The 21,686-nt window shown below is 45.1% G+C and overlaps 2 protein-coding genes across 16 annotated transcripts in view; both read right to left on the bottom strand.

The window, feature by feature from the left end:
• The window catches only part of FAM3D (FAM3 metabolism regulating signaling molecule D), a 65,829-nt gene extending 59,861 nt beyond the window's left edge, over window positions 1–5,968 (bottom strand). Inside the window, exon 1 of the mRNA XM_082344823.1 lies at window positions 5,897–5,968. The gene's annotated coding sequence lies outside the window, so the exon portion shown is untranslated. The remainder of the gene's footprint in view (window positions 1–5,896) is intronic.
• Window positions 5,969–6,837: 869 nt separating this feature from the next.
• Window positions 6,838–21,686, bottom strand: part of CFAP20DC (CFAP20 domain containing) — a 290,901-nt gene continuing 276,052 nt past the window's right edge. For 11 of the 15 annotated variants that reach the window (XM_082344680.1, XM_082344683.1, XM_082344695.1 and 8 more), the window contains one exon: window positions 15,120–20,778. In XM_082344680.1, coding sequence (XP_082200806.1) covers window positions 20,306–20,778 — 473 coding nt within the window. In that variant the 3' untranslated portion in view covers window positions 15,120–20,305. Of the gene's footprint in view, window positions 6,971–13,190; window positions 13,291–15,119; window positions 20,779–21,686 lie in introns of those variants that run through there. The other 4 variants (XR_014232111.1, XR_014232112.1, XR_014232113.1 and 1 more) reach the window with 4 other exon arrangements.

Genomic DNA, 21,686 nt, shown 5'->3' with positions numbered 1-21,686 from the left:
TGCTCTTCAAATGGAAGCTCTCCATTGCTCAATGAGGAGTCGATTACTGCACCGTCCTTAGGATCCAACCAAGGCTTGTATTTTCCATTAACAAGCCCTCCGAAATGGCAAACACTCTCAAGAAGTGTTTCAGTTGGATATTCTGTTAATTTACTAATAATCATCTTCTAATACCATCTATTACAGAAAATTAGATGAATGTAGCATGAGCAGAAAAATATTGATTGCCACCCTCTGAATTTTTAATATGAGTGTTTGATTTATAAATTAAACCATTTCATTAATTGCAGTAGCAAGGCAGTCTCTCAATTCAAGCTATGGTGCTGAGGATCACTGTGACTTTCTCATCAGCAATATTAGGTAATAATTATTCATTAACATGAGTTTCGTCCGTGGTCCAGGTTGTGTGTCCTGCTGTAGCAAAGAGCCTCAAGCTTGCTGGGTTTGTAGTTATCTTTCTATGGCCCATCCCTGATCTTTCATTCTCAATCTACTTGCCCATTTTGGCCAAATGAGGATCTTCCACAGGTTGACCTCTACCTTCCCCAGGATCGTATAACCTCATTCAGAAAAGTATTTGGTTCTTGTTGGATCAAAGGGCCTCTGATTGTCCAAGTGTCTATCCCCCCAAACCTAGCCCCAGCTTGATATGTAGCAGAGGCACAATTAGTTACTTGTTGAATGTTTGAAAGAATAAGTGAACAAATACTATTTTCCAAGCATCTTCCACAGTGATTATCATGTTCCATCTTTTGAAACACTCCCAGAAGTGGAGAAAATATAGCCTTGTTGATCAGAAGCTCAGGTTCTGGAGTCAGACAGCATCTTATCTTTGCTATATACTAGCTATGTGGTCCTCTGTTTCTTCATCAATAAAATGGGAATAATCAGACTCCCTATCTCACAGGGTTTACTTTGTGGTTGCCCTGTGTGGAGGGCAGGACCAGCCTCCCCCAGCCCAAAATTGTTTCAGATGGGAGTGTCTGGGCTTTCTTATCGGCTTGCCCAGAGGGGGACAAAGGGAAACGGGAATGGTCGGGGCTTGAAAGCTGTCAGTGGTCAAACATAAAAAATGGAGTCTGACTCTTCATTATAGGACTGTGGTGAGAAAATATCTGCTTAAAGCACTGAGCATAGTGGAGGGCTATAGTGTTTCATAAATGGATTATTAATGCAATGATGGTTTAATCCTTCTAAGAAGCTTTTGCATCTGTTATCTCATTTTCTCTTTATATCAACCCAAGCAATTGAGAGACCTGGTCAGAAGAAGTAGATCTGGTACAACGGAAGCATTCAACAAGTGATAGCTGTTAACCTCAGCATCTCCATTCCCGTCATTATCACCAGCTTTACTATCGTCACCATTGCCACCATCACCACCATCATCATCATCACCATAGTTACTGCCACATCATCAGCAGCAGCACCACCAACACAATGATCAGCATCATGACCACCAGCGCCCCCATCGTTATCACCAGCAGAAGCAGCATCATCACTATCTCCATCATCATCATCACCGTCATCATCAGATTTCTCTTAGATTATCTACTTTCTTAGGTCGCAGAAGTATATTTTCTCTGCTGTTGCAGACCAAATGACATGAGCTATTAGTAACAACAACAACAACAAAACACAGGCTCACCCGGCTTAAAAATAATTAGTGTCTCAATTAGCAAGAAGTCCAAGAAGGGTGATTCTTGGGGGCTCAAAGACATCGTTAAAGACCCTGGTTCTTTTCTCCTCTGCCGTCAGCATTGCATTACCGGGTTCTCAGGTGGTTCACAAGGTGAAGCTGCAGGATCATCAACATCCACACACAGAAATGTGTGTTTCGGTAGAAACAGATTATCCTCTTTAACGTGGGTGGGCCTCATCCAATCAATTGAAGGCCTTAATAGAATAAAGCTGAACCTCCTCTGAGCAGGAAGGAATTCTGCCAGCAGACTGCCTTTGGACTTGAACTGCAACTCTTCCCTGAGTCTCTAGCCTGCCAATATACCCTGCAAGTTTTGAACTTACCAAGCCTCTGCAGCTGCATCATTCAATTCCTTGTAATAAATCTCTCCCTCTCTCTATACATGCTTCTTGTTGGTTCTCTTTTTCTAGAGAACTCTGACTAATACTTTGGGTCAAGTCTGAATCTTCTTTTGTGGGCAGGGGGTGAGGATAGTCTTAGAGCACATTAACAGTTAATTTTGATGACGGCACAGGTAGAAAGATTCTGGAAACTGCATTTTGTTTCCTGTAGCTGCAGGTCAGATTTACTGCCCTGAGCAGATTCCTTCCTGGGTAGACACTGAACATGCAGCCAGCTACGTAGAACACCAGAGACACTGGGTCCTTCCTACTCCTTGTGTCCCTAACCCAGTGATAACCCCTGAGGGCCCAATCTTGGCTCTAGATCAGTGGTTCTCAATACAGGTGATTGTGTCCCCTGGGGACATTTGGCACAGTCTGCAGACATTTTGGTTAGCACAACTGGGAAGCAGGTGATGTGACTGCTATCTCTCTAGGAGGTAAAGGTCAGGGATGGGGCTAAGCATCCTACAAGGCACAGGACAGTCCCATAGCCACCCCCTGACAAAGAACTGTCTGGCCCAAATGTCAACTGTGTCAAGATTGAGAAACTCTGATCTAGATAATTAACTAATAAATAAAGCAGGCCTTCCTTTCAACTCTTATCTTCCAAGCGATGGCTGTTCTCTCTCTCTTTCTGTCTCTGTCTCTCCCCTTCCTGCCTTCCTTGCTCTCTCTCTCCTCTCTGTCCCTGTCTCTGTGTGTCTCTGTGTCTCTGTGTCTGTCTGTCTCTCTCTCTCACAAACACACAGTCTCTTTTTGTAGTGTTACTTTATAAGCTGAGAGAATTATGACAGAGACAGAAAAGACAGCATTTATTTCACTGCATCTCTGTCCTCTAACACCTCAGCGCTCACAGCTCTGAGCCTCTGGTGCCCCAGCATAAAATTTGTGAGATTTAAACGTATACTAGGAGATGCCTTGTAAAACATACAGAATATGATCTGACAACCTCCCTTCCCAATGCCCTACTCCACACAAAATCTCCAAGCAGTAATTCAGTTTCAGGGCTTTTCTCCTCTTAAAAGAGGTGTGTGACGCCACCCAGGCCCTGTACTGAAGCGCGGTCTTGTAGTCAACACTGGGCATTTCCTTCTCTGGGTAACGGATTTTATTTAGCCAAAAATGAGCATTAAAGCGATTTTAAGGAGACACCATTGTTTTTAATGGTGGTTTTGTTTGCCTTGGAAAATATGAGACGTTGCTGCATAATGATAATAACCACTAACTTTGGGTTTATTCCGGGGTTAATGGATTATTATAATGCTGAGGAAAATTATTTTCCAATAAATGTTAAATTTCATTTTTTCTGCGCCTCCTCTCTCTTTGCCACATGTTCAGTGTTTTCTTCTTCTGCTTTAAAAATGTGTAGATCCCAGATAAATGGGCTGACAAAGCCTGCTGTGTTTTCTTTACCATTTCTGATTCTTGAAAAAAAATCCCATGTTAATTTTTAGTTTGCATTAGGGAAAAGGAATGGTATTCAGTATCTTTCCTTAATAGGAGAAGTTTGGTGACCTTTTCTTAATAGAAGTTCCATTTCTGTGAGGCTCACATGCATCAAAAATTGGCCATTTCCAAAAAGCACATGAAAAGATGCTCGACATTGCTAATTATCAGAGAAATGCAAATCAAAACTACCATGAGGTATCACCTCACACTGGTCAGAATGGCCATCATCAAAAAGTCTACAAACAATAAATGCTGGAGAGGGTGTGGAGAAAAGGGAATCCTCCTATACTGCTGGTGGGAATGTAAATTGGTACAACCACTATGGAGAACAGTATGGAGGTTCCTTAAAAAACTAAAAATAGAACTACTGTATGATCCAGCAATCCCACTCCCAGGCACATATCCAGAGAAAACCATAATTTGACAAGATACATGCATCCCAATGTTCACAGCAGCACTATTTACAATAGCCAAGACATGGAAACATCCTAAAGGTCCATCGACAAGAGTAATGGATAAAGAAGATGTGGCACATATATATAATGGAATATTACTCAGCCACAAAAAAGAATGAAATAATGCCATTTGCAGCAACATGGATGGACCTAGAGACTATCATACTAAGTGAAGTAAGTCAGACAGAGAAAGACAAATATCATATGATATCACTCATAAGTGGAATCTAATTTAAAAAATAATATAAATGAACTTATTTACAACAAAGAAATAGACTCACAGATTTCAAAAACAAACTTATGGTTACCAAAGGGGAAGCATGCTGGGAGTGGGGAGGGATAAATTAGCGCTTGGGATTAACATACACACACTACTATATATAAAATAGATAACCAACAAGGACCTACTGTATAGGACAGGGAATAATTCTACTCAATATTCTGTAATAACCTAAATGGGAAAAGAATCTGAAAGAGAATGAATATATGTATAACTGAATAACTCTGCTGTACACCTGAAACTAAGACAACATTGTAAATCAACTATACTTCAACAACAACAACAACAAAAACCTGTAGTTTATATGCCTATTTTTTCGGGGGAATTCCACCTTCTTCACATGCTTTGAGCCAGATTTCTATGCTAAAGATGTTACCTGCAATTAAATTAGTTGTGTTTTAACTTTTCATTTATTTTACCTTAATTCTAGATGTCATTTTATAAATGCTAGATCTACCACTTCCTAGCTCTCGGACTTGGAGCAAAACACTTAACCTCTGCAAAGCCTCAGTTCTCTCATCTCTAAAAAGGGCCTAATAATAGAACCAACCTCACAGGGTTGTTACTAAGATTCAAGGCACATGTAAAGTTTATATTAGCATTCAGTAATTGTCAGCTATTATTATTGTTACTATTTTGGAATATAAGTGGTAACCTTGAGAGCACTTTAGCTACATAGACAAGCTGGGCAATACTTCACCCTTCAAGATGGTCATATTATTCCCCTGATGTTGATTTATTTGTGAAGAGGTCAGGCCTGTGGTCCGATGGATCCACTAGTGTGATTACTACTTAGACCCTGCTCAAGGGAAAGATCTGGTGAAGATTCATGAAGGTTTTGGTTTGTTTTATAAAAAAATGTCTACATGTCTATTATTTTAATAAAAATCTGAATGATAAAAAAAATTGGCCATTTCCACAGAATTCTCACGTTCAACTGATGGATTGTAATGGCTTTGTTCACCAATGTCGATCCTTTCTAATTCATGGATTACTCGTTGCAAGGGCAGGGAAGGAATCTCTTGAGCTGCTGGGACTGCTTTAGAAGGGCTTTCGGCACCAGCCAGATCTCCCCGTCACATTGGCTACGGGTTCTGGGTGGTGGCTTACGGTTTTCAAAATGGGTTTGAGGAAATACTCAGCGTTCTGCATGATTTCTCCCCCTTACCCAGTGCCTCCCCTGCTTCCCTATGTGAGGCGAATCGCCGAATGCTTCTGTCGAACAGTCAGGGGCCTAAAAGTCAACTCCTAGGATGAAATCACCAACACTCATTCAGGGAATGACTGCTGAGCACCGGCTACGGTCAGGTCTGACGTCCCAGAGACACAAGGGCCCCGACCCCAAGATCACCGTCTTGACAAACTCTCTTTAGCCCTAGGGTGCTGAGCTAACACTAAAGGCGGGAATGCCGAACGTGGCTCAGAGCACCAGAGGTCTTACCCAGTTTACCCAGTATCCAAATTCACCGACAATTTTAAGAACATAAGTTCTCACCAGTTACGAGCGGAGCCAGGAGAGGCTGGGGACCACCAGTGTCGTCCCCAGACCCCCTCTTGCTACAGTAGAATTCTCCTCTTCCAGATTAAACGAACGAACTATCTAAGCAATGCCAGCTGGGGCAAAGCTTACCCGTTAGAGAGCCGTTCCGGTCACGAAGCATTTCCGTGTTATACTCCAGTAAGTTCAAAGGGTAGTGACATCTTCCAGCAGGCCAAGCCCCATAAATCCACAGATTCCACATTTGTTTGCCATAAGTAACCCAGACACCTCAGGTACATCCTGCTGAAAGCCCTTCATGGGTGAGGACTGTCTCCTTGTAAATATCACCAGTGTTTTCCAGAAGGTCAGTCAGAAGCACGTTTGCCAGGGGGTTTGATTATGCTTTCCTTTCTGTCTCGAGGTGTCTCTTGAATTGGGAGAGGCAGGAGAGCGGGTCCTGCTCACGGGTCCGTCCCAGGTGCCCCCACTGACGAGCAGCATTTGCTGCAGGTGGATGTGGAGGGGGCGGGGGCGGGCGGGCCGCAGGTGTGTGGCTCCCAGCATCTCTGAACAAGCCGGTCCTGCTCATGGGAGGCCTTGAGGGAGCAGTGCGTGGTCAGAGTCATGACTGGGTGTGGGCGAGAAGAGACTCAAACCAGCGTCCCCGGGCTCCAGGGCTTTGCACTCATACGCTGGTATATGTCACTGGTTACAAGTTCAGACTCTGGAGTGAAAAAAACAGGTGTTCTCTACTCCTCACCAGGTTCTTAATCTTGATCTTGCCCAGGCTCCCGAGCCTGTAGAAATCCATAAAGGGGAAGGACATTGCCAGTCCCTGTGTTTCCAGGGCTTACTCTGGGCCAGTTGCTGGGCTGGGTGCTTCATACCTACTACCTGATCTAATACTCCCCATGGCCCTGGGGCAAGGTGGGGTCCAAATGTTATCCTCATTTTGCAGACAGGGAAACTGAGGCCCAGGGAGGTTAAGTGTGACTCACCCACGGCCACGTATCTTAAGTATGCGGAGGGCGTAGTCAAAGCCAGACACACTCTTGACCGGGGTGATTCAGCCACGCACCTGGTTTGATGAGAGGGACTGCCTTTGCCAAAGCGGCTTCATCAAGGACCCCAGCAGCCATCTCCAGCCCCTCTTTCTCCCTGAAGTCAACAGGATGAGTTTTCACGTGGCTACTCTTCGTTTCCTGTCCGACGGAGTGTGAATGGCTGTTATAAATAAAAGGCAAGGTTTGTCAAGCAAATTGAAGGCAAAACAATGTAAAGTGTAAGCAAAGAGTTGAGAGTGGATTTTTCATGTAAGGCCACTGTGTTGAAGCAACATTAATACCAGTTTGCTGGCAAAAATCCATGTTTGTCCGACGGCCACCTAACACATGGCGCCACTCCTTAGTGGGATCAGGTAGCGCTAAGAGCAGCCTGGTGAAAATGGAACAGGCTCTGGCCTCCAAACCTGTCAGGACCCCTGTGACCTTAGCCCAGTGTCTTTACCTGCCCCCCTCCCCTCCGCAGGCCTCTGTTTCTCTACCTGTTGGATGAGAGGGCCCCTGAGCAGGCTGGCCAAGTCCCACCAGCTCTGACCTGCTATGTGGCCATTTCCTCCATTGGCCCCTCAGTAGCATCTGATAGCATTTTGGGAACACAGGTGTCTCACAAAGATTACAGGGAGTGGCTCTATTTTTTTGGATTCTTGATCCCACTTGGGAATCTAATGAAAACTACAGATCCTCTTCCCGGCAAAATCTACTTATAGGCAACATTTGACTTACAGTTTCAGGAGATTCCTAGAACCTTCCCCCAGTGCTCATGGATTTCAGGTTAAGAAACACTAGTGTTAGGCAACTGTATGCATGCAATTTGAATATAGAAGCACAAAGAATTGGGTTCAGAAATGCAATGCAGGGGACTTCCTTGGTGGTACAGTGGTTAAGAATCCGCTTGCCAATGCAGGGGACATGGGTTCAAGCCCTGGTCCGGGAAGATCCCACATGCCGCGGAGCAACTGAGCTCGTGCACCACAACTACTGAGCCTGCACTCTAGGGCCTGGGAGCCACAAGTACTGAGCCCTCGAGCCACAACTCCTGAAGCCCACGTGCCTAGAGCCCGTGCTCCTCAACAAGAGAAGCCACCGCAATGAGAAGCCCGCACACTGCAACAAAGACCCAACACAGCCAAAAAAAAAAAAAAGAAATGCAATGCATGCATAAAATATGAACAGAGTTTCCGCAAACTCCCTGTTGTGGTGGGCAGTTTCTTGGATGACTCCCAGTGACCCTTGCTCCCTGGCGCTCATGCTCTGTGTAATCCCCTCCTCTTGAGGGTGATCTGGACCCAGTGGCTTGCTTCTGATGCACAGAATGCAACAAGAGTGGAGGAATGTCACTTTGGAGATCAAGTTATAAAGACTCTGGGTTCTACCTTGTCACCCTCTATTGCTCTGTCACTTGCTCTCTCTCTGATAGAAGCTGGCTGCCACATTGTGAGCTGCCCTGTGGAGAGACCCATGTGGCCAGGAACCAGCCAATAGCCAGTGAAGAACTGAGGCCCTCAGTCCAATGGCTCACGGGCAACTAAATCCTGCCAACAGTCACGTGAGTGAGTGTGGAAGCAGATCTTCCCTCAGTCCAGCTTTAAGATAAGACTTAAGATGAGACCATAGTTCCAGCTGACACCTTGATTGCAGCCTTGTGAGGCAAAGGTCCTTAGCTAAGCTGTGCCTGAGTTCCTGACCATAGGAATGTTTACTGTTTTAAGCTACCAAGTTTTGGGGTAATTTGTTATACAGCAACAGATAGCTAATAGGTTCACAGTCTAATACCAGGTGCAAAATAACCACACAAAGCCCAGGAAGCCTCTGAGAGGAACACTCAGTGGACTCTGTGCCCTTAAGAAGCATGAAAGCAGCATATGTCTTGAGATCCCAGGCTGGGGGCAGCAGATGACCTTAACTCTACCAGGTCCCATGCCAACCAGCCACTGCCAAAGCCAGGCCTCCCATTGGTGTCTGACATCTTCTGACTTTTCCTTTTCAGGCTCTGGCTCTGTTCTATGGCCAAACACAAAAGAAAAAGAAATTTCAGCATTACAAGGGATGAAGTGATCATCAATTCATCTCCCTGGGGCAGATGTTCTGTTGCCACAGAGAAGAGGTGACCTTTGCTCACTCTGTGGATGTGACATGTGATTTCTTTTGGCTCCCCAGTCGGCCTGCGGGAGTCATGTCATAAGAAGCCAAGAGGCTGCAGTCTGGACAAATGGCTCTGGGCAAATTGGCAGCTGTGATGAAGGACAGGTCGTCCAGAGGTTGGTCATGCCAAGCTGGATAACCGTCAGAGTACAAATCACGACAGCAAGAAGATATGACGTCAGCCACCATAAAGCACGGAAACAACCAGTAAGGCTTGCACCGTTGCTGTGGGGCAAGGGGGTGATGCCTGAGAATGATAGCACAGGTGGGGTGAAGCCTGCATTAATTTTTAAACTTTTCTGGCCCTGGGGCATCACATACTGACAAGAAGGAAGCCATTTTCCACGTCATCGGCTGGCTGCTGTCCTGTGAGTAGTAGGAAGACTTGTGAAGGAGGGAGAGGCACTGTGTGCCTTCCTGTAGTGTTTTCAAGGGCACCTGCATTTCAACAGGGGACGCTTAGGGCCAGGAAGAAATTAAGATTGAAGGGAAATGAGCTGCAAAAGTTGTTCTTGATTCATCAGCGTCTCTCCTCTTGGTTCCAGAAATCATCACCACTCAGAGTTGCCCATGAATCAGCTGGGGAAAATTGGGGGATCAGTTAGGAACTGTGCGCTTGTAAAGAAACCTGATCACGGTGCTTAACTCAATAAAATTGAGGTTCTGAACCTTTTTCGAACCATAACCTCCTTTGGAAGTCAGGAGAATTCTGTGGAAGAATGTTTTTACATGCATAAAATAAATAAAATAAAATAAAATAGACTGTGAAGGAAACCAATTAATTGAAATAGTTATCAAATATTTTTAAAACTCCAAAGTTGGGATACAGTAATATATGTGCTTTTCAAACTAATTCATTAAATAACTAGATCAAGCAGTGAGTCTAATAACAAACCAGCAGAATTTCAAAATAGTGATAACTGTAAGTGATAAATCAAGATAAAGGCAATAACTGTAATGCTGAATGAAAACAACTGGGATTTCTAGGGACAAAGTCTACAGGTGTTGCTGATACTACACCAGTCTGTTGCCCACATTCATAATGGAAGGGAATGCTTAATCTCAGTTTGAGGTTTGTAAAAATGATATAGCACTTCCCCCTCTCAAGTTCATAAAACCCTGAATTCTTTCCAAGGATGGTTTGGGATCTGTAAACCCAGAAAAAGAGGCTTATTCTTCTCACGCCGTAATATGTTCTGGAGGTTGTGGTCCAGGGCTGGTGCAGCTCAAGGAAGAATCAAGCGCTCTGATATCCTCAGCATGTGACTTTCACCCTCATGGCTGCAAAATGGCTGTGGCATCTCCAGGCATTGCTTCTGCATTTCAGTTAGGAAGAAGAGGGAATAAGAAGAGAAAAAAAGGTGTGTGCCAGCTGAGTCTGTCCCTTGTTAACAGGAAAACAACAGTTTTCCTGGAAGCCCCACTCTCTTTGCTTCAGTTGACACCTCATTAGCCAGAATTGGTCATCTACAGCGACTTGGGAATCTGGGGAGGGAGTGTTCTAACACTGCTGCTCAAACCAGAGCGTTGTTAGTAAGATGAAGGGGAGGAGGTTATTGGGTAGAACAACCAATGTTGGCTATGACTGATGTCTGACTTAATAAGTTTTCTTCTCATTTCCACCATTCCCATTTGGATTAGTTATAGAGGAATTCAAGGTTGGCCTCATTCATTTAGTTATTCATTCGTATGTTCATTCACTACTTAACTGAAGGCCAATTTTGTGCCTGGTCTTGTTAGGCACTGGATCAACTGTGTTGAACAAAACCGCCAAGGCCTGGGGGCTCTTGGATCCCACAATCTAGAGTGGGGGAGAGATGATAAGAAATGTAGCGAGATTACAAAATTCACTAATGCTACACCCAGATGGGGAAGGAAATACCACTTCTTTATTTCCTGTAACCCACCTGATCTTCCCCATAACCTCCTTCTGCTGGGGAGGAATGAACCTTAAAGGAGCCACTTAATAATATCTCAGGCTCTTATGGTTTCAATGATCTCTTTTCAGTTTAAGTATGCAGTTTGTTCAAATTTCATCTGCCCCTGACAAGATTCCCAATTGGCTCCCACCAGCTGGAAGGTGGAAACAGCAGGGCCCCACCATATGACTGAAATGGTACTCCTGACGCCTCCTGACCTTCTGGTCTGTACCCTGTGTCCACTCTTGTACATCTAGCGCCTCGGCACTGGGACAGATCAGCCTGAGAGCTGATCCCACCCAGAGCGGTGAATGTGAAGTGGGCAAGCCCCCTGCCCCAGGGGCACTGCCACCTGCCATGACACATCCTCATTTTGAGGCCTTGGCCCGGAGGAGAAGCCCCACCCTGACCGCTCTGTCTACTCCCTTTGTCCCCCTCAATTGTCTGCACGGACGGGGTGGGTACTCTACTTCTTTTCTGTCACATCCCCAGTCCTTCCTAGCCTGGCAATGTGGGAACACTCCGGTCCCATCCCCGGCCTGGTCTTGGTATGCTAAGGAAGATTGTGTTAATTAGAAATATTGGTCTCTTCCACCTGCAAAGCCAAGCCAGTAGGCTCAGATGAGTTTTAGCATTCACAGCAAGATGATGATACTGAAAGCCAGGATCTCAGGAGCAGGATTTAGATGTGTACGTGTATGTACGAGTGGGTGTGCATTGGCAAGAGGAGGTGGGAATGGGGATTAGAAGACATTGCTTTGCTATTTATGGTATATCATCCCTATTACTCAAGGAAATAATGTTTAGAAACTGACTCTTTTTATGGGTGTCCTGGTACACCTGGTACAATTGCTTCTAATACAAATTCAATTAATTGATAAACAAGGAGGTAGGGCAATGTTCTGATGAATTTTCTGGTTAAACAAGGATTAACTTGACTTCCTTTCTCTTCCATAATTGTATTGAAGAATCCTTAAAAAATGTTTGAGTGCCCTCCCTTTCCCTGTTCCCTCTCCCTTTGTTGACAGTTGCTAGTGGGGACTCTGAAGTCACCAGCCTGTGGATGGAGAGATGAGGTTGATAACCGGGCTAAGGGCAGCTGCTCCCAGCCCTTCTCGGGAAAGCTGCTTTTTTGACTCTTTTCCTGATGCAAACTAATTTTGCCATGCGCCCCTTTATCCTGAGTTGGATAAAATTATGTTCCCAGTGAGTGGAGTTCTAGTGACTCCATGTCCTACTTACACTGTCAATTCCGTGCAGGTGGGGACAGCATGTATCTCGTGCACCAGATTCAGGGTCTACTTGGCACATAGTAGATGCTTCCTCATATTATTTAAATGAATGAATGAATGAAAAGTATAATGACTTGTGTTACCAAATAGTTCACCCTGCAGGCATGGAAGATCTTGTGCTCCGCCCAGATCTTCAGCTGCAATCCTTCAGGTGTCTTTGTTTCAATAGCTCTGTTTGATAAAACGGAATCTCACCTGATTGGGGCTGGGCTGAAGAACCAGTTTCCATCCGACTCTCTTTCCCCCATTACATTCATGGTTTGGAAGCTCGCATCTCCCCAGAAGAGCTGGAACCCAGGGCTTGGCTTCTCTCTCCCCAAGAACCAGATCAGGCTTCTCTGTGTTATTTCTATTGGGTATGAGACTGTGAAGCACAGTGGTTAGGACCATGGGCTCTGGAGCCAGATAGAGTCCATGTCCCAGTAGAGACCACCGGGCACTCTCCCCCTCCATCACTACCTGCAAGCCACTCTTGCCTTCCCCCTGCCCTTGAGCATGCTAAGTGCAGTCCTGTCTCTAGGGCTGTACACCAGCTGTTTCCTCTACCTGGAAACCTTTCCCCAGATATGCCCCCTCCTCAGCATTCAAATCTCTGGTCGTATGTCTCCTCAGAGGGACTTTCCTGACCTTCCTCTCAAGTGGAAGCCCCCTTCCCTGGGAGTTCCTCTCTAGCTGGTTCTCTTCCAGTACATTTCCCCCTGTGCTGTGGTCCATGTGTTTCTGTGGATGCTCCTCTAGGATGCAAGCATCCTGAGGACAGGGGCTCTGACTTTCTTGTTCTCTGTTGACACCGCAGTGCTCAGAACAGGGCCTGGTACACAGCCGGCATTCAAAACCTACTTGTTGAAATGAATGGAGAAATGAATAAAGCTGTTTAAGCTCTTCCAGCCTCAGTTGCCTCATCTATCAAATGACTATAAAAGTAACTTAGAGGGTTGTCATGAAGATTAATTGAGCTCACGTGTGAAGGTGATGGCCTTGATATGAGTTCTTGATACGAGATGGTGAATTTGAAGACTTCATTGGCCACCTAAAACTTTCTGGGCTCCAGGAGTCAGTAAGATAACTCCACACCTTATCAACAGCTCTGACTTTTAGCTCTGTGGTGTGCAGAGGCCGAAGAAACATTCCTGAAAACAATGAAATGGCTTAAAGACAGTGCTGTCACTTGCACATTGTTATTTCAAGCTGGTGCTTTGAGGGGTTTGGAAACAATCTACTGGAAGGCATTGCTCCAGCTAGGCATTACAGCACAGACTATAATTTCACTGTAAATGTCTTTTCTCTTTAAGCAGAGGGTCATTAAGTTTAACAATGTTAAAGTGCTTTCCGTGTTACATACAACTTAATTAGTGCACACAGTTATATTAAACAGCCCACTTGCACTGAGAAACATATTTATACTTCTTTTTCCTTGGCTTATACTGATTCATCCCACAACACATCATAAATTAAATTGCAAAGGACTAATTATTTGCTCCTAAAGAAAGGAGGAACTTGAGACCTGCTTGGCTGGGAGGGAGGACTGGGGCGGGGTGTGTGTGGTGGGGAGAAGGGCTTCGTGGAAATCTCATTTCCTCAAGAAACCTTTCCCAGATTCTAGGCTAGGTTGAGTACCCTACTTTGCTCTCCAGGAGCCCTTTTCTTTCAACACATGCATCCCGTAGGCTTGTGTATTGTCTGTCTCCCCGTCTAGATGTGAGTTCCAAGATGGCAGATGTGGGACTGTCTCAGTAACTACTGTATTCCTACCCCTCACACAGTGTCAGGTGGATCTGAGATGCTCAATAACCATATAAATCTATTCCAACAAATGTTTATTAAGCACCTTCTTTGGGCCAGGAATTCTGTGATTGTGTGTGCGTTGGGGGAGGGGATGGTTACGGTGGTCATCAAAAACAGAGTTACTGACCTCATTTACAGTCAAGATGAGGAGATAGATACTAAATATTAAAACAAAATTAAAGCCGTGATAAGGTACTTAGGGCGATGAGTGTCTATTCTGGGAGTCTGACCTAGTCGGGGAGCTCAGGGAGGTTTTCACAAAGAAGTGATGTTTAAGCTGAGATCTGAAGGATGTGTGAGCATTAACGTGCGGAAGAGGGGAGGGAGCAAGCAGGCGCAAAGGCCCTGGGGCAGAGGAACCCAGACACAAGTACGAGAAACATCAGGCAGGTCAGGGTGGCTGGAGAGAGAGGGGTCATGTGACTCAGATGAGTGTTGGGGTGGGGGTGGGACTATATCACATAAACTTTAATAGCCATGACACACACAGTACTTGTTGATTGAATGAAGGGATTTTTTCCTTGGGACCGTGATTAATTTCTAAATTCTTTTCTTTCAGAGAACCCGGGCAGGAGTCCCAAGTGGAGACCGCCATGCTCTGGTCATGTGGCTGATGGCATTTTTCTAAGATTGCTGCAACAATAGCTCCCATCCCTCCTGCTCTTCTGCAGTGTGACCTTGCCACAGCTCCTTTGAACCTGGGCTGGCCTGACCTGTAACCAACAGGATACAGTGGGAGAGGAGCCATGTGACTTGTGAGACTAGCTCCGAAAAGATCGTGCGGCTTTCACCCAGGTCTCGTGGAGCATTTGCTTTCTGGATGTTCCCTCTTGGGAAGGCCCAAGCCATGTGGAGAGGTCACACGTAGATGCTCTGGTCAATAGTCCCACTTAAAGCCCAGCCCTCAAGTTACCCCATGTGGGGCACCAGACATGTGCACGAAGAAGCCTCCAGATGATTCCAGTCACAGATTTCTGGTCACCTCCACCCTTTTGAGCCTTTCTACCCGAGGCCCTAGACGTTGTGAAGCTCAGTGAAGCTATCCAGCTGACCCATCTGAATTTCTGACCCACGGACTCCGTGAGCATAGTACCCTGGCTGTGGTTTTACACCACGTAGGGTTGGGGTAGCTTGGTATGCAGCAGTAGGGAAACAGAACACATGTCCAGGGAGACATGATAGGCAATTTTGCCAAGGGCAGTGGGGTGGCAGCTACAGCTCCCTGGACACCTAAGGTCAGACTGGAACTCAGAGGTTCTGCTCAGAGGACTCTAATTCTGCTTTGTGATGGGGCAGACGACCTGAGAGATATCATCTCCAACTCAAAAGCCCACCCCTCCCATTTCGGGCAGGGCCAAGGCAGCAGGGGACATTGAGTAAACAGGCCACTCTCTCAGAGCTCTTTCCTACCTTTCTCCAGGTGTGAAAGTCACACACTGGCTGTGACTGTCTGCCTGAGTCCTGATTTAATTGTTTGTTTGGGATCAGTTGTTTTTGAAAGATCCTCCAGCTGATGCACACTGCTGGTATTTTGCCAAGAGAGATAACAGTCTCAGTTGGTACTGCCGTTGGATTCAGTGTTAGCAAAATACGGCAGCTGCCTCCCAGGAGGGCCCTGGAAATACCGGGGTGGTCTGATTTCAACTCACCTTTCGAATCTCTACTGGGTCAAGTTTGGTGAGGTGCAGCTGCCATGTTTGTTGTCACGTTCGTCACTATGTAATCAGGTGTCTAAACCCTCAAACCGTTGCGCTCCCTAAAACACATGCTGGTGAGAGACTCTTCTTGATCACCTAAAACACTAGTGATTGTTCTTTTCAACTGAAATATGGAAACAAAACCCAATGCTAAGCCAATGTTCGCTTTTGTGGTCTTTAAAAATGTTATGAATTAAATTGAAAATCGAAATTACTTAGCACAATAATAAATGTTTACTGAGTGTTGTTATTTTGCACATCCGGTGGTAAAGCTGTAACTGTGAAGAAATTGCTTATAGTAAGATTTCTCTCCATTTAATGCTGTAGTGGCAGATGGGTTAATAAATATGCAACACTTTGTACCTACATTTGCAATTTTAGAGAGGTAAAGGCTTTCCCCCTCTCTTTCACACATACAAAATGCACAATCATCCAATATTATACTTTTTAATGGAAAAACTTAACTCATGGAATGGAAATAGCTTTCTGCTTTCAACAGTTTTACTAGTTTAGCAACAGTTATCATGTGAAAGAACACATAAGCTGGTACGCAGGTTCTCTCTTCACAAGAACCTTTTCCTTCTTTTTTGGAAACTGTTCTGACTTTGAATTGGGGGAGCATTCTTGCACCTAAATTGGTGATTAAAGCAGGTATTGATAAGTAGCAATTTATTCTATGGTCCTGTTTGCTTGATAGGATGTGAGCCATGGTAAGGATTGGACTGTGGTGACAGGCAGGTCTCTGCCCCCCATTAGCTGGGTGACCTTGGGCAGATCCCATTCTGTCTCTGGTCCTCAGTTTTTGCATTTGCCAAGCGGGGTGTAAGCGGTATTTTCCCCTTAGGGTTAGCATGAGGGTTAAATAATGCAAGTAATGCCTGGTCTGTGGTATTCTCAATGACTGTTCGTTTTCATTATGGTTAAGGTGGCGGAGTGGGGTAGACTTTAATGAGAATCCCTTTTTATGAGAAGGGACGGCTACAGCCAAAAGAAATGCTGGTGACATCTAACGGGAGAGACAGGCTCCGAAGCACCATTTTTGTTGTTGTTCTGGGGTAGCTAATGTGGATAGAGGGCAGACAGTCACTCACCGGGCTTGGGGAAGTAGCACAGCTACAAACTCTTTGGTGCAGGAGGCTGTGGTTTAATCCCTTTGAGAGGAGGTGCTCCCTGATGTGGAGAGGACTGGGGGGTTGTCAGGGTGGTCTGTGGGGGTCAGGAAGCTCTTCCTCTTCCCCAAGGGGGTCTGCTCAGGTCTGGGAGCTCCCCTAAACCTCATTTGTTGGCCTGCAGGTGGTGAGAATAGTAACTAAAAGCCTGGGAGCAGCAATGGATGGGATCTGGAGATCAACCCCAGCAAGCAGCCAACTGAGCTGGTTTGTGGAGCCTGCAAGCTGTGTTCAGGGAGTCCCAGGAAGAGCTAGGCCACATTTTGATGGGGTGAGAGGACCAGAGGTTCTGCTATTGTTATCCTGGAGGGGACTACAGAACTATTAAACATCTACATTATCTTATTATCAATGACAATTATGCCAGTTGTAGTTTGGAAGGTTCTAGCACTCTTAGAAGTCCAAATAATTGCTTTAAAGTCACCACTTTCAGACTAAAACATAGTTATCTATATTTTTATCATAGACACAAAGAGAGACTTTTCTTTCTGCAATGTCCTCAACTTCTTTTATTCATCAGGAGGGCAGATCAATGAAAGTTCCTTAGCTGATTTTGAGAGTTAGGGAGGGAGTCACTGATTAGGGGTTTGGGTTGGGATCTGAGGATTTCAATACCATTTTAGCCTCAGGATTCACTGAGGAAGGCACATGACATCTTCAGAAGAATAACTGTATAAGGTAAATAACTGGAATTTCTCCAGAGATGAGATTCTTGGTTCCAACAGTGTCTCAGTGAGAACCAGGTTATGATATGCTGCAGAAACAACCCTCAACTCTAAGCTCAAAACAATGAAGGCTTATTTCTTGCCCTCACTTCATGTTCATAGTCTCTCAAGGACCCAGGCTGACAGAACGATGCAGATCTCCATGCTAGGAAAGCAAGAAAAATGCCTAGTGGGAAAGTGACCCATCACTTCCACTCGCAACTCATCAATCAGAAGAGATGATTTGGTGCCCCCTAACCCCAGGGGGACGGGAAGTGCAGCCCTTCCATTCTGGGCGGCAAAGAGCTGGAAATACTGGTGAGCTGCATTAGTGACAAACACAGTCCACCCTTCCGCTCAACAAATGTTTGGTCCATACTCCAACCTGCAGGCAAAATACACTCACCCTCTCCCGACGGAAGACACTCCCCAAGTCTCATCCTATCACGGTGTCCAGCTTAAACAGCAGGATCCTGGGATAACGGGCATGGTCTCTACCTCAAGCCTGAATTGGCTTCTGTTAATCTAGAGATCTATGAATTTAAAAGTTTGATACAACACCCAGAATACAGTGGTGGAAGAGGGACAGAGTAGCTGCAACGATGGTGGAGCAGCTGCTAGCCTGTGGCAATTCTGAATGTTGCTGGCAGACGGTAGAGGGCCGGCCCCTGTCCTGGGAGTGGGCGGTATTCCTTGACTAGGTCTGGATTCTGCTGCTCCCCAGTCCATTTGGCTCCCTCCTCTGGGAGGTTTTCCTTTACCTTTAATTTCCTTGGCCACCTCTGAAGTAAGCATTGGAGGACATGTCTCCTTGGGGGCCAAACAGCTTTCTCAGCCTGCTTCCTGCCTGAGGAAGATTGGAGGTCAGAGAGTGGTGTTAAATCTTCAACAGTCATAAACGTTTTTATTCCACACTCGTGCTTTCTCTGGCTATACAACCCTCTTAAAAACTTAATTGGCTTCTTACCTATTTGATTCTGATCAGCTTCATGTGCCCATAGGTACATTCACAGTTCTTTTGAAGACATGCTGCTCTTGACTGGAACCTACTGGGCTTGTGTTTCCCACGGCCATTTTATTCTCCTCATTTCAGGAGCCAAGCTGATGGAGAAACCAGCACCTTGAATGTTGCAGTTGCCAGAAAGAGGGAAGAAGCAAGTGGCAAAGTATGCCAGCTCTAATCTCGCACCTAGAAGTGACACACATCACTTCTGCTCACATTTTATTGGCTAAAGCAAATCTTGCAGCCATACTTCACTTCCAGTGGGCAGCAGAGGGCAGGCAGCAGAATGCAGCGTACAGAGAGAGCTGGAATATTTGTGAATAGCACTAGTGACCACATCAAGTTATTGCAACTTGATGAGCATGTAGCTGCATAATCAGAACGTAAGAAGTGAGATTAAATGGTAAAAGCCACTGATTATTCTGGTAAGTAGGCTAAGTTCAAAGTAGCATGTTTATGAAACATATAAAGAATATCAGGTATCTGTCTTGAAGGTTTTGCATGGGTTAGGTCAAGGTTAGGTCAAGGTTATGCTGCCCTCATAATAAAGTCAGAAACTGTTCCTTTTTATTTCTTGGAAGAGTATATACAAGATTAATATTCTTTCTTCCTTTTAAATATTTGGAAGAAGTCACCAGTGAAGCCAAATGGGCTTGGAAGAGGGCCCTCACCAGACACTGAATCTACCAATATCTTGATCTTGGAATTCCAGCTTCTAGACTGTGAGAAATAAATGTTTGTTTAAGCCACCCAGTCTATGGTATTCAGCTATAGCAGTCCAAATTGACTAATTTTTTTTTTCTTTTTTCTGGGGGCTTTTCAGTTGTTCCCAGTGAGAGTCTTGGTCTATAACAAATTAGTTCCAACTATTATTAGAAGTTGAAATTTGTTAAAAGGTTTTGAGCAGATGAGTGACCTGATATGTTATGTTTTTAAGGGCTCACTCTGGCTGCCGTGTTGGAAATAGATTGGTGGTGGTTGCCGGGGCGATGTGGGAAGCGGGCAGAGTAGTGAGTAGGCTACTGCAATGAGACCATGAGACAGGACAGTGGTACTGGTCCAGGGTGACAATGGTGAGCGTGGTGAGAAGCAGTCAGATTCTGAATATATTGACGGTAAAGTCTGTAGGATTTCCTGACAGTCTCAAAGTGGAGTGTGAGAGAAAGGGGAAGAATCAAGGTTCCTTCCAAGTTTTCTGGTCTCAGTAACCAGAAGGACGGATTTGCCATCGCTTGAGAGAGGGGAGGCTATGGCTGGAGAAAAATTATGAATGGAGCTGGTCTGGTGAATTTGAATGTTTACATTTGAACAATCAACTCTTTTAAACTTCCCAAATGACAAATGCAATGTAATTGAGGTATTCATAAAATAGTTTATTTTTTAAAAAGTAATTCATCATACACCGCAAGTGAGGTGGCTCAGTAATGCGAGTTCATTTTTTTAAAAAATTTATTTATTTAAATTTATTTATTTCTGGCTGCGTTGGGTCTTTGCTGCTGCGCACGGGCTTTCTCTAGTTGCAGCGAGCGGGGGCTACTCTTCGTGGCGGTGCACGGGCTTCTCACTGCAGTGGCTTCTCTTGTTGCGGAGCATGGGCTCTAGGCGTGCGGGCTCAGTAGTTGTGGCACGTGGGCTCAGTAGTTGTGGCACGTGGGCTCAGTAGTTGTGGCGCACGGGCTTAGTTGCTCCATGACATGTGGGATCTTCCCGGACCAGGGCTCGAACCTGTGTCCCCTGCATTGGCAGGCAGATTCGTAACCACTGTGCCACCAGGGAAGCCCAGGAGTTCATTTTTTTTTTTTTTTTTTTTTTAAAGATTGATTGATTGATTGATTGATTGCTATGTTGGGTCTTCGTTTCTGTGCTAGGGCTTTCTCCAGTTGCGGCAAGCGGGGGCCACTCTTCATCGCGGTGCGCGGGCCTCTCACTATCGCGGCCTCTCTTGTTGCAGAGCACAGGCTCCAGACGCGCAGGCTCAGTAGTTGTGGCTCACGGGCCCAGTTGCTCCGCGGCATGTGGGATCTTCCCAGACCAGGGCTCGAACCCGTGTCCCCTGCATTGGCAGGCGGATTCTCAACCACTGCGCCACCAGGGAAGCCCCAGGAGTTCATTTTGAAGATGAAGGAGGACCATTTTCTCTGCTGGAGGCTGTGGAGTGTCCCCAAGAGGGTGTGTCTGATCCTACTTGGAGATAATGTGAATGACTTTGTGATCATGAGGCTCAGCTCGAATGGCTCTTCTGCTTCTTCCATGACAGGCTCTGAGTATAGAATTTATTTGATTACTGATGTGTCAAAAAAGCTTTGTCATATCCTGTTCTGCAGATGGGAGAGCTAGAGGCTTTTTAGGAGGAAAAAACCCCCAAACACTGACTTTAGAAAAGATAAGTTTCTGAAACTTTCCTTTCTTGGATGTGACTATATCCCTGGTCAGTTATAATCTTCATGGTGAAAGCAGGAGGAGAAGGTAATGCGTGTGAAGGGCCGGGGTTGACTCCCAAGACCCCAGAAACCAGCTTGGTTCTTTTATATTAGCTATGAAACTGAAAGCTAAATCCTACAGCACCTCATTTCTTGATATTTTCACTCCTCTGAACATGTGAGTCTAACTCAAGATAAACTTACACACTATCTGTTGTGTTACGAATCGAAAGGCGCATTTCAGAACAAGTGTAGGACTGATTATAAGTCATCTTTTACTGCCAACAAAAAGGTGGTAGCTGAGGGATGCCAGGTTACTATAGAAACACCAGGGGAAAGGGAAGAGTAAGAAGGATGCCTTGTGGAGAAGAAATAGATTTTTGAAATGATACCTGCACCCCATGTCTAACGTTTCCCCTTTATAAAGTATGTAGATAATAGGAAGGAATGCTCCTAATACGAAAAATATCAATAACCTTAAAATGTATTTAGAAATATGTAGTAAATTTCTCATGAACTTAAAAATTTTTTTTTAATTAGACTCTTTTTTTTTTCAAAGTATAAAGTGCAACAGATGAACAGAAAAAAATATTTTTCAAGCTGCAACCATGGATAACATCTAAGCAGGAAGCAAGGTGTCATGACGAACACTTTCCTCCATTAATAAGCAATATGGATTCTGGCCAGCACAAGAAGCATTGCTGGTCAGCGGTGCTGCTCACAGGTAAGGCATGAGATTGATGTCAGC

The sequence above is a fragment of the Balaenoptera borealis genome, assembly GCF_965194805.1.
Source record: "Balaenoptera borealis genome assembly, chromosome: 12".
Lineage (NCBI taxonomy): Eukaryota > Metazoa > Chordata > Mammalia > Artiodactyla > Balaenopteridae > Balaenoptera > Balaenoptera borealis.
This window is presented reverse-complemented; position numbering and strand designations above follow the sequence as displayed.